The sequence below is a fragment of the Cnephaeus nilssonii genome (assembly GCF_951640355.1).
Source record: "Cnephaeus nilssonii genome assembly, chromosome: 11".
In the NCBI taxonomy this organism is placed as follows: Eukaryota; Metazoa; Chordata; class Mammalia; order Chiroptera; family Vespertilionidae; genus Cnephaeus; species Cnephaeus nilssonii.
Genome location: NC_137082.1, coordinates 2,117,259 through 2,129,984, shown reverse-complemented (window position 1 = coordinate 2,129,984; position 12,726 = coordinate 2,117,259). Strand labels below are relative to the sequence as shown.

Below are 12,726 nucleotides of genomic sequence, written 5' to 3'. Positions count from 1 at the left end.
CTCTCTGGGCTACATGAGGCTCCACATGCCCAGGCCAGTGTCCCAGCATCAGGTGCACCTGAATCTCACCATCCCAACACAGAAAAGCCCATTCGGAAGCCGGCCAGGGAGGCAGGTGGGGGGGTCCTCATGGGGCTGCAGGGTTGTGTGTGTGCTATAGCAACTGTGAAAGGATCATCTGGGTCAGAGGTAGACACAACTGCTACTCACCCGGACTGAAGTCAGTATTTTTCCAATGACCCTTTTACTGTCCCTCCCAATCATTTTTTGGGAAGATGACATTTCTGGGATAACAAAAAACAAAAAACGATCAAAAGCAACTCAAAAATGTCCCCCATGCACTCAATCAATTCTGGATATCCATCAGTTTTAACTCTGGCGTAGCAGTGTGCTAGGAAGGGTTAGTCATTAGTTTGTTTCAACTTTCTGTCAACTAAAGCCTATGAAGCTTCAGGGAGGAGCTGATATGGAAAGAGGAGGTGGAGAAGAAAAGAAAACCCAGTCTGTGAGCAGAGAAATGGGCCCCTGGTGTACTTCCCCTCCCCCAATTCCTTTCTTCTCTCAGGGTCACAGTGAGATTAGAGTCCAGGGAGAGAGCCATCCTGTCCTCACAACTCCGCACAGGTGCCTCAGAGCAGCTTTCCAGCTCTAGTCAACAGATGGAAACCAGTCACCAGGACCTTGGTAGATGTGCCCGTGTTTCCTGAGTCTGCGTCCTGTATCCTGTAATCCACTTAGAGCACAGTACACAGGACTCCAAAGTCACGGCTCCCATCAGTTCACACATAAGTGATGCATGTTTTTAGGTACGCTCTCAGCCTCTATAAAAGTGCTACTTCACAGGTGTGCTATAACTTGATGAAAATTTGAGCATGAAATTCTTAAACAATCTAAAATATATCAACTCATTTTAATACAGGTTAACTGTACTTAACAATGTATTCCTAAAATAAAAAATTTAGTATTACTTTGCAATTTACTTAGGTATTAAGGCCATTACTGTCTCAAAGCGAGCACTGAGTTACACATTTTCTAACTATACTAGCCCAGCGCCTACCTACAGGTACCCTCCCTCGGTGACCGTTAAAAGGTGACTAAAAGGAGAAAGCAGAACAGCTCTATAATCTTGGAATTCAGGCCTTTTTAACCTTTCAGTGCTTGAAAAAAGGGCATAAAACAGTATAAAAGACAGCACAAATAAAAATAACCTTAGTAATATAGTAAGATGTACCCTGCAGATCAATTTAATTTTGGTTAGGCTGAAAAACAACAAACAAAAGGTCCTAGTGCATAAGCAAATCTGGGATTTCCAAGACGTACTGGCAGTACCTCAACTCATTTTTTGGGGGTGGGGAGGCTTGACTTACAGTCCAGCATCCAGAGAAGTCTGGAGGCCCCTGGTGGAGTCTGCTTTAGGAGACACCTCGCCCACTTACCTGACACACACGACGCTCGGTGCGTGAGACCAGGAGTGTGTATATGTGGATATGTAATGTGTACTGAACATGAAAAATTTCTCTCAGCTCAGAAATCGTACTTTAGTTGACTATCAGTGCAACATCAATTTGCAGAAAGAGCTCCCAGCACACAAAGGAAGTGATGATCACACGTGCTAAAGGGCAGTGTGGAAACCTGCACAGCTAACAGAGCTGTGATAATGATGCACCTGTAGTGTGGATGGTGATGAACTTGGGAGTGCCGGGCAAGAGTACCTACTCATTGGACTTTGTTGGCAACAATACCAAATACTTACCAATGTATGATAATGAAAACAGATTAGACCTCAATTGCCAGGTGCCACATTCAACACTGAGGTTTGCAGAGCTTTGTGGCAAACAGGCTAAGCGGAGCCCCTGGGGCTCCCGGGTATTTGCTTCCATCCCTGGAGATGCAGCTTTGAGCTTGGCTACACCTCCTAGTTCTGGACAGTCCTGAGTGGACAGACATCCAGAAAGACAGGGAAGGGTCCAGAAGCCACCCCTAGGTGATACATACATTTATACAACAGTGACGGCCACAGGGCAGCAGTCTGTTCTGGCTTTACTGCATTGTAATTGTGGTCGCTCGCCCAGGATGGCGTGCTGCTCTCGCAAGTCGTTTCCTTCACAAGGACCTCAGTCCGAGCAGGGGCCACCACTGCCTTCTTCATGGCATTCTCTTTCTTGTCTGGAGCAGGTCTCTTGGGCACAGAAGAGACTTTAATGCCTGCCTGGATAATCAGTAAAACCCCAATTATTAAGGAGGTCAAAAGTTAACCTTCATTCACTTCCCTTTCTCAATGAAAGTGAGAACATGCTTAAGGTCACTCACGCTCCCACCCCACCCTGCGCCTGGGCACCACGCCTGCTCAGCACCAGGCCTCAGCAGGACTCACCACCAGCTGAGCCATCAGCATTCCACCGTAATGGCTGGGAAGGGCTTCAACTTCTGAGTGACATGAGGCCCAACACAGAATAACTGTCCTCCAGCTGAGGTGTGAGGCAGCCAGGTAATACAGAACAAGTCCCTTGAGCAGGTCTGGTGAAGAGGCCAGAGCCAAGTGGGAAGGGCCACTATGAGAGTGTGCCTGCCCACAACACAGTAGGAGAGGGCGACGCTGGGCAAAAGGCCGGGACCCACACGCCCATGCTCTCCAGCAGGCATCCTGCGCCATCACTCTTACTGGACACAGCAGTCGATTCAAAATTACCAGCCTTAAAAATCAGGCCATCTAGCCCAGCCAGTGTGGCTCAGTGGTTGAGTGTCCATCTATGAACCAGGAGGTCATGGTTCGATTCCCGGTCAGGGCACATGCAGGAGGCAGTTGATTGATGATTCTCTCATCATCTATTTCTATCCCTCTCTCCCTCTCCCTTCCTCTCTAAAATAAAAAAAAAAAAAAAAAGAAAGAAAGAAAAATCAGGCCATCTAGCCTTGGCAGGTGTTTCTCAGTGGTTAGAGCATCCGCCTGAACTAAAGGGTCTCGGGTTTGATTCCTGGTCAAGGGCATGTACCTCGGTTTTGGGTTTGCTCCCCTTCTCCAGTTGGGGTGCGTGTGGGAGGCAACAGTCATGTCTCTCTCACATCAATGTTTTTCTCTCCCTCCCTCCCTCTCACTCTCTTTAAAAGCAATGGGAAAAATACCCTCAGGTAAGGAATTAACAAAAGTAAATAAATAAAAGTTAGGCCATCTAAACGCTAAATAAGCATTCAACTATGTCAAGAAAACGCTCACAAGTGCAATGGGGCCATCCCACAGCCATGCCAACCAAAGCGAACTCCAGGAGGGCATGCAAGTGGGAGTCAAGTGCCTGTGATTCTCGAAACACCCTGACTCTTGACAAGTCACATGTGTCTCAAAGCCAGACCACCTGAGAGCCAGGTCTCACAGTGAGACAGTCTCGCCTCAGAGCCCACTCCCCAGCCCTGCTGGCTGTCTGTGACGTCGCTTCCCACATGGGCTCCAATGGTCACCAATACTTCTTGGGAGATGGCTGGCTTAGGAATAGCAGCCAGCTAGCTGCCAGGGTTTGCTTTACTGTGTCCATATTAGTCAATCCCTCAGCTAGAGGGCAGAGAAAAGAAAATGTGAGAATATATACTCACAGGTAATTCTGACAACAGGACTGGTGGAAAAGGTGGAGGACAACAGAAGAGGGGATGGCACCTGACTTCCATCTATGCCGCTTCCCCTATACTCTACAAACAAGCCAGCGAGTCTGGAACATGGGTACACTTAGGCTTTGACTGTTCCAATGGGGGTGGTGGTCTTGGTCAGCTTACCTGAGCGCCACATCTGGGAAGAACAAGCGTTTCTGGCTTGGTCTTGGTCTTGGTCTTTTCTTTGGGTTTTTGTTTTGGCTCCTTCCCTGCACTCAGGAACTTCATGGTGGCAGCAGCATGTTTCAGAATGCAGTCACTACTGCAGTAGACAGAGTCGGGCTGCGCCACGCTAGAGCACCCAGGCCCAATACACTTTGCGGCAGCAGGAGACTCTGTGACCTGCAGAACAGAACATGTGCCTTCAGACTTACCAATTCAAGCAGTTAAGGTACTTTGTAAAACCGCTATTTCTAGTACTGAGGGGACTGTTTTTAATCAAGAGATACTAACAGTATGTTTAATGTGAATAAAACTTATGTTTTACTTACTCAAAGCACAGGAATCGACTTCCCTGTGTAAAACATGCACCTTCTGCCTGCATGCCACTCGTGGAGAACACAACTCTGTCCCTTGCACATGTGCTTTCACATCCACAATTAGGTTCCCGCATACGGGATTTTTTTTAGAGGTAACTAAGATGCTTTTGGATTAATTGAAAGGGTCTGATTCAATCAGGCGAAAATGCTTCACAGAGAAACTGGGCCTGTTACAGGAGAGGAGACAGTGCTGCTCCTTCTGAAGAAAGTGGCCCTGTTGTGAGGGCCATCAGTGGCTGGCTCTGAGGGTGAGGGTGCAGGTGAGAGCCAAGACACCCAGTTAGGTTTGAATCCCAGATAAATACCTTTTTAGTATAAGCATGCTACAAAAACCACACAGGACACCTTCACAGACATGAAAGCTTCTGGACGTGTATCTTCACCCGCCCGGCCTGAGACGCTGGCCTCCATCGGCCCCTGAGATACAGCCTAGGACAACCCTGGGCAGAGGGCCTTAGCCAGGCCCATTTCTGACCCGTGGAAACTGAGCTAAGAAGTACGTGTTTGCTGAAACCGGTTTGGCTCAGTGGATAGAGCGTCGGTCTGCGGACTGAATGGTCCCAGGTTCGATTCCGGTCAAGGGCATGTACATTGGTTGCGGGCACATCCCCGGTGGGGGGTGGGCAGGAGGCAGCTGGTCGATGTTTCTCACTCATCGATGTTTCTAGCTCTCTATCCCTCTCCCTTCCTCTCTGTAAAAAAAATCAATAAAATATATTAAAAAAAAAAAAAAAAAAAAAAGGAAGTACGTGTTTTCCTGCCAAGTCTGTAGTTGTGGCGCTAGAAGCCTGACGTATCATAAGCTGAGTACGTCTGACGGTCAAGACCAAACATACAAACACATCCCTCAAATGTTCTTGAGCAAAATCTTATGTCTCACATTAAAGTACTTGAGATAATAGTTTTTCTTCTACTGAAGCCAAGTTTCACTCAAGATAAAAATTAAACGTACATAGTCTCAAACACACTGACACTAAAGACATGAAATTAACCCTTTGCACTCGCTTGCTTTTTTCTCGATTCCTTTATTCTACTCGGGATTTAATTTTTTAAATACCCCAGATTTTACAAAGCGCGGCAGTAGAATAAAAATCTGGAGTTTCTTTTCATACAAACTTATTTATTTGGATTTTTTAATATTTCAAATTATTGATACATTCAATACAATTCGACATACGAGCTGCTACTGATGCTAACCGTGTCGAGTCACACTCGACATCCGAGTGCAAAAGGTTAAGATGGCTTTTCCCACTTAATTTACATTTCTGTTAACTCTTCCTAATGACTAATGTTTCCATTGAGTACCTGCAGTACCTCACAATAGCTGTACTGAAGGCTCCAGTTCTCACTAACACAGTGCGGGGTGTGAAGGCAGAGACCCTTTCGACATGGTCATCTCACAGCCTTCTGCCTACCGGATACCTGCAGGACAGGCGGGGCACAACCAGCGGGGGCGCCCTCCCACCAGCCCAGCTGACCACACCAGGGCGGCTGGTGAAGGGTGGCTGGGACTCAGGAAAACTGGGAGTGAAAACATGCCCTGAGCAGGGCAATCATGAGAGCCCAAGACAGCTCTCCACAGCGGAAGCTGACAATCCATGGAAAACATGACGAAGAATCACAGCCCTAAAAACCAGCTGGAAAGAAGGACAGAGCAAACAGAGCTGTGGACAAGAACCAGACACTGGGCTGGGGGCTGTCCTGGCTGAGGTAACTTAAAACCCTAGTGGTCAGGGAAAGCTGCCACCGCCCCCCTCAGCATCTCCAGTGGGTAGGTTTCAGAGCACTATTTCTTGCTCTCTTGCTCTCAGCCACCAACATGTCACCCAGGCTGAGGAAGACCTGAAAACTTTGGGGCCATGGGGGCCACGGCCACAGCCACATTGGCGAGCACAGGAAGCACCCGGGAGGCCGAGGTAATGCAGGTGGCTTGCATCATCACAGGATCCACTTTGACAAATACCACCTAATAGGTGCAAGGCATCAGCACCTAAAGAGAACCCAAGCTTCTGCCTGTCAACCTTAGTCAACTGTGCGCCTTGGTCAGTGAGCAGACACACAAATGCTGCCAAACACAAGACAGGAGCTGCTCCTATTACTGACGTGGTGCGATCAGGCTACCAGAGCCTGGGAAAGGGGAGGCTCCCACAGCAGCCTGTCATGGTGGAGGCCAAGTGCTTCAGGAGAGCTGAGGAGAAGACTAAGGGTGTTAGCAGAGGCTGTGTCCTGCTAGCTTGAAGCCACACAGAAGGAAGTTCATTAAATGCTCACGAGTGCTTTTGGGGGGGCCGGGGGGGAGACCCCAAGTTCTATCAAGATGGTGCCAGTTAAGACGAGGGCACACTCACTTCAGTAACTCCAAGATGATTGTGAATTTGTTACATAAGACTCCATAAAGAACACTTAGGGAAAGACTCATTTTTAACAAGCCAGTCCATCAGTTCATTTAAGGAAAACGGTGAGTCAGCAGTAACAGTCTATGAGCTGGACGCGGAGTCCCACAGGGGCAGGGATGGGGAGGCTCACAAAGCACAAAACACAACCGCTTTCCTCCCAGCCCACCCCCATCAGACACGACGCTGCTTCTGGGGAAGCCTAAATTATTCCAAAAGAACCAAACTCCTCCCTCTTGATGTTTGTCAGCACAAGTCAGATCATCACTGAGCCAGGAGGCAATACTTACAGGCTGGAATATCTTGAGTTTTTTCTTGCCACTTGGATTTGCAGCCTTCTCAATTCTCCCCTTTATTCCTTGGTCTTCACTGGATTTCTGCTCTATGGTCCCAATACTCGTACAGTCAGTGCTGTCAGTGTCTGCAGGTTGCAGCCTTGCTTCCTGCTGGTCGGTGGTTTCTGAGTTAGGTTCGTCCTGCACCTGCAGAATGGTGCAGTTGGGGCAGATGTAATCTTCCCCGTTCCTTTCCAGGAGCCTTCCACGAGCCTCAGAAATGCCCACACAATCGCCATGAAACCATTCTTCACATCGGTCACAGCAAATCATAAATCTGAAATTGGAAAATAACCAGGAATGGAAACAGAGATACATACTCAATTTTAGACAAATTGGTTTCAACATTGTTAAAGAAATGCAAACGTACAGAAAAGTAGAGACAGGATAAAAACACAATACATTCTCAACATTCAAGCAAGTTCACTCAATCTTGTTTTGAGTAGAGCATTTTAACTAAAGGGTTCCTGGTATCCCCCCACCTCAGCTCAGTACTGTCTCCCCAAAAGAGCAACGCCTTTCTCCCACCCAAAGAACCAGACCACAGCTCCCCTACCACCACCAGAGCAGTGCCACCTGAGAGCGATCTCTGGGATGACAGTGGGTGGCAGGTAGTTTAGCCTTTGCCGCCTTGCACTCTGGCCGCTGACTGCACGTGGCTAGTGTGACCAAGGCAGTGAAGAGCCCCAAGTGGCTTACGGCGACCACAGTGCATGCAATGTATGGCTCCAGAGTCCCTTTAACAATGACTTGTTCATGTTTCAACGCACAAGTTGCTCCTTCAGCCCAGCTCCATAACCCTAAATCCGCCGCTTTTCTCACATGGATTTCCCTGAAGCCCGGGGCAGCCAGCACCCTCCGTGCCCATGGCCTACCTGTTGTTGTGAGGCTGACGGCATATGCAATAGAGAGCATTGGGGTCATACACCTCACACTCGGGCTTGTGCTTGACTGAGCTTCCAGGGTCCTCCTCTTTGACTCCCGGGGCCGTCCGCCCTTCTGACTTCCCCTCTCTGTCACTGCTAGCTGCCTGTTCAGCTGCGGGCTCTTGCTGGCCGGGTGGGGAGCTCTCCATGGCATCGGCCACCTCCACGTCCACAGCTTCTGCCGGGCCCTCTTCCCGGCGCTTCTTTCTCAGGCGACTCTGGACTCCTCTCAAGGTCCTATCAGCTGGCTCCTGTTCACGCTTTCTTCGTAGGCGATTCTGAAGTTCTTTCAAGGTCAATCCATCGCTATCACTATCGGAGGTGTCGTCCTCACCATCATCTCCTTTGGTCTTTGCAGATGAGGCTGGTCGTCCCTTACTGCCCGTGGGGCCAACCTTGGGCCCACTTTTACTGTCAGAGGAGCTCTCGACGCTCCCCTCAGAAGCGGTTTCGACATCTGTGACTGGGCAAGAGGTTGGCTCACTAGGGTCCTCAGGGGAGATAGGCACCGTCTTCCTCCCTCTGCGCCGGACTGTTGTGAGAAACTCCTCCACCCTCTCAGTCCGCTTTGGCTGCCGCCCACTGCGTCGCAAGGAGAGGCTCTGCTGCTGCTGGGGCTGCTGATCCACAGAGTCTAACTCCGCGTCCCCAGCGCCCTCTCGTTTGGCAATGGTGGTCCTTCGAAACCCCCACGTTTTCCTAAACTCTTTACTGGTGGGTTTGATGACCTTGGGGGTTTCCTCATGGCTCGGGTCACCTTTCTCATCCATACCTAATGGGGAAATGCAACCAAACCACAACCAACGTTAATGAGGCCACATTCCTTGGCGAGTGAGCAGTGAGGCACTGAGCTAGAGGAGACGGCCTTCATCTCACAGGAGGGAGACACCCACGTGACCACAGGAAAGGATCAACTTCCTACCCATGAACAGTGAAGGTGGGCGTTTAAGTGTAAAAAAAAAAAGTCATTTAGACTAGTGCTTCTTCAAGTGTGAGACATGAACTAATTCGAGGCGATTTTTGAAGAAAATTCTAATTGTTATACATCTAATATTACGAAGAAAAAACAGCTAGCAAATCTGTAACTTGGCCATTTAACTGGTGAGGACAAGGTCTTATAAAGCAGGTAGTGGGGAAATCTCAAACGAGCCACAGTCCTGGGCAGCAAGGACATGACCAGAACAGTGTTTGCTGCGATGAGAGGAGGCTGCCATCCCTCCCAGTCAGGCGGACTCTGCCTGCAGGGCACAGTGGATGGAACGCTGTGCCAGTCCTGGGCCCAGCAGGTGAGAATACTGGCTGCTCCTGTCCTGGGCTTTGGAGCCCTGAGCAGTCACATAAGAAGTCCGACCACCTGGCTGGAGAGACCCCATGGAGAGGCTGTGTGCTGGACCTGCACCACAGCCCAGATGAGCTCTGACTTAGTAGATACAAAAGGACGAGTTCTAGGGGTAGTTGTTATGCAGCAACAGATGACTGGGACACTTAGGAAATACTGAACCTTGGCTACCTTGAATGTGTATTTCTTCTCCCTTTCCCCTTTCCATCTAATACAATTACTGAAGGGTCATGCTTGTGAAAACGTTATTCCTATTTGAAAATAATAAAACCCAAAGAACACAGTATGTACCTTAAGAATTATTTTCCGAACTGTCCAGGCTTCAATCACATGTAAATGCTAGTGATGACTCAGACTTGACACCACGTTCCATCCTAGGGGAAAGACTGGTATAGAATGAAGACCTTCAAAACATAAAATATATAAAACTCAAAACCATATACAACTTGACTCCTTTCTACTTCCCACTAAATGCTGTCATCCCATTTCCTGTCCAGCTCCGCACACCCTTCACTCTAGAACTTGGCCTCATGCTCCCACCACTCAGAAGCTTGCAGGAGTGGCTGTGTCATTAGCATGTGTGCCATGGAGGACCACACCACTTCTGTAGTCACAGCCGAACTAAATTGGGGTCCTTCTGGAACTTCCAACAGAGAGTGCTCTGGCTGGTGACCTTGAGCAAGTCACAGAAATTGGCTGCATCCAGGAGGCAATGCTGACCTCATAATGCTGTGAGCTTCAATGTAAGAAACAGCACTCACGCTCCTGAGAACAGGGCTGCGCTCCTTCCATGTGCCGTGTTAGAGCTGTTATTACTAACCACACTAGTTACAACTGTTTGCCCATCTGGCCTAGAAATCTGACTCTTAGGATAAGTGTTCTACTCTTGCAAATCTACTTGTAGCAAACCTGAGGGCCACCTTAAAAGAGGATCAAGCCCTCATTTCATACACCATTCTCAATTCCTACCAAAGACATGAGGGATCTGAACCAGCCTTTGCCCACAAGAAGTGCAGGTAGCCCCAGGCCCTCCATTTCAGAGGGTCTGGGACTGGGCCTACGAAGCGCCCGCAGGGCTGGGAAAGGAGCCCGATCCCCACCTGCAGGGGGTGGTTTCCTGCAGGAGGAATTCTCCTCTGCAAGTACACTTCACCACAGAGTGAACGTATGGCGTCAAGTTCTATGCACTAATAAAATAACCAACGGGAAAATAATTGCTCTGAATAAAATTGTTATTTTTTCCAGTTTGAGCTAATGTGTGTATGGTGTGTTTTTTGTGAGTAGTCTTTTACATTTAAAAAAATATATATTTTATTGATTTTTTTAATGGAGAGGAAGGGAGAGGGATAGAGAGTTAGAAACATCGATGAGAGAGAAGCATCGATCAGCTGCCTCCTGCACACCCCCTACTGGGGATGTGCCCGCAACCAAGGTACATGCCCTTGACCGGAATCGAACCTGGGACCCTTCAGTCCACAGGCCGACGCTCTATCCACTGAGCCAAACCAGTTAGGGCGTCTTTTACATTTTTATAAGCTGAATGTGGGCACCAAAACACCTGTAAGTTATCTTTTTCAGTTGAATGCACACAAAAGTTTAGAAAAGGTGAAAAGAACAATTCTAAACATCATTCCATATTCACCTAAAAACTTCCCAGCTAAAGTTTAGGATGTTTGAAACATTTATAAATGTTACATTGTATCACCTTCTTTACATAGAATTCCACTTTAGAAATAGAAAACACAACTTCAAACTTTTAAGGATGATACGTTACCCACCGGACACTGAATGCTGGGACACCTCCAGAAGTCCTGAATTCAAAAAAAACCAGTCTGACCGTTGCAAGCACTTGGTCTAAGCAAACAGCCAGGCCTCAAATACTGCTGCCGCCAGCCACTGCTCACTGACGACTACACAGATTATCGTGAGACCATTCACAAGAGTGAGCTCCTAAAAGAAAGAAGATGGTTTATAAGTCTTAACTATAAATTAAACTAATTTAAAAAAAATTTAAAAACCTAACACCCCCCCCCCCGCCCCCCAAAACACACACCACAGTTCCCTTCCTTCAAGGACTTCTAGAGAAAATACTGTGACCACACAGGGACCAGGACAGGTGTGGAGCTGCCTGTAGGAGAAAACGGGCCCTGGTGGGGTGGGATGGAGAGGGCCACAACCAGTAATCAGGTGTCAGCTATTACCCAATCAATCCTATTTCTCAATAAACTCAACAGAGAGAGAAACAAAATATGAAAAGGCTGAACAACAAAATTAAATAATTATTTAAAAATCCTTAATTCTACATCTACACCATCATTTTAGTTAAAAAACCTGAGAAAGATTTTAAGACTTTATAATCAAGGATCAGAGTGGTACAGGTCATGTATTATATTAAAAACATCTCTCTTCCTACACTCTTTCGAATGAACGAACAGCCTCACTTGGTCTAAGCCCCACCAAACGTGCCTCAGTTCCCTGAGGGACCCTAAGTACTCTTTTGACACATTTCACAGTCTCACCCCAACCTAGGGGACCCACCTCACCTCGTTTCCTCCTAGCCTCACTCCAACTGCCTCCTGTAACTGTGGTCTCCTTAGTGACTCAGAACAAAGACAAACATTCTGATGTTCCTCCTTTTAAAGCAACAGTGACCATTTCACCCCATTAGTAAAATATGTCACCACAGCCACCAAATCTCTTAAATGTGGTGGTAAACTGGTCTCAAAATGAGGCTACAGTGGTTCAGAAACTTTACTTCTCAGAATAAACTGGAAATAAACCTTACTTGTATATTTCAAAACCCCAAGAACAAAATTTAAGATGTTCTCAGGAATGAAAAAAAATTTTAATTTATGTTACTCTGAAAGACCAACATATGTCTGGATTTGACTTAAGTGTTGAAAAATTCATCAGAAAAGAAAAAATCTAGTTATTTCTATTGAATGGAATGAGATAAATTCTATATTCAGAACACATGACATTTCAGACAATTTGGTTCACTTATTTGGACTTTTTTATATTTCATATTTACATCTATAGTCAAGTGCTAAGTTCCTAACACAATTAAGTGTATAACCCTTTACACCACAAAGAGAATAGGTCATAAACTTTCAATCACATCATAGTAATACAACTTTCCCAAAGGAAAAAATGTGGGCATTCCTGAAAAAGTGAGGGGGTGGTGGTGGTGGTGAAGAACCGTCATAAGCGCAAATTTTTTTCTCAGCTGAAGACTGCTCCCTTCCCTGCTGAGGTAGGAATAACTCTTTGAAACCTTAGGTTTAAAAGATAAACCTCAACAGCTATCAACCGCGGAGCCTGTGTACCTACAGGGCAACCCCAATGGCTAAATGGAATCCAGGAACGAGGTCCTCCGCTATCAAGGTCCTTGGAAGGCAACTCTCAACTTTTTGGTCCCAAGGCCTCTCCACACTCTTAAAAACTGAAGACCCCAAAGAGCTTTTGTTTATGCAAAATACATTGTTATTTCCAAAATTAAAACAAGAAACTTTCCAGGTAGTTGTGGGTGTTCTTTGCTAACCCACACCAAGCCTT

General features: G+C 47.2%; 1 protein-coding gene across 7 annotated transcripts in view; it reads right to left on the bottom strand.

The window, feature by feature from the left end:
- The window catches only part of DIDO1 (death inducer-obliterator 1), a 49,150-nt gene that overhangs the window by 24,292 nt on the left and 12,132 nt on the right, over positions 1-12,726 (bottom strand). For 3 of the 7 annotated variants that reach the window (XM_079785156.1, XM_079785157.1, XM_079785155.1), the window contains exons 2-7: positions 10,950-11,121; positions 9,463-9,575; positions 7,782-8,604; positions 6,862-7,183; positions 3,763-3,981; positions 1,996-2,209 (exon numbers count right to left, since the gene is read on the bottom strand). In XM_079785156.1, coding sequence (XP_079641282.1) covers positions 1,996-2,209; positions 3,763-3,981; positions 6,862-7,183; positions 7,782-8,602 — 1,576 coding nt within the window. In that variant the 5' untranslated portion in view covers positions 8,603-8,604; positions 9,463-9,575; positions 10,950-11,121. Of the gene's footprint in view, positions 1-1,995; positions 2,210-3,762; positions 3,982-6,861; positions 7,184-7,781; positions 8,605-9,462; positions 9,576-10,945; positions 11,122-12,726 lie in introns of all 7 variants that reach the window. The other 4 variants (XM_079785158.1, XM_079785161.1, XM_079785160.1 and 1 more) reach the window with 4 other exon arrangements.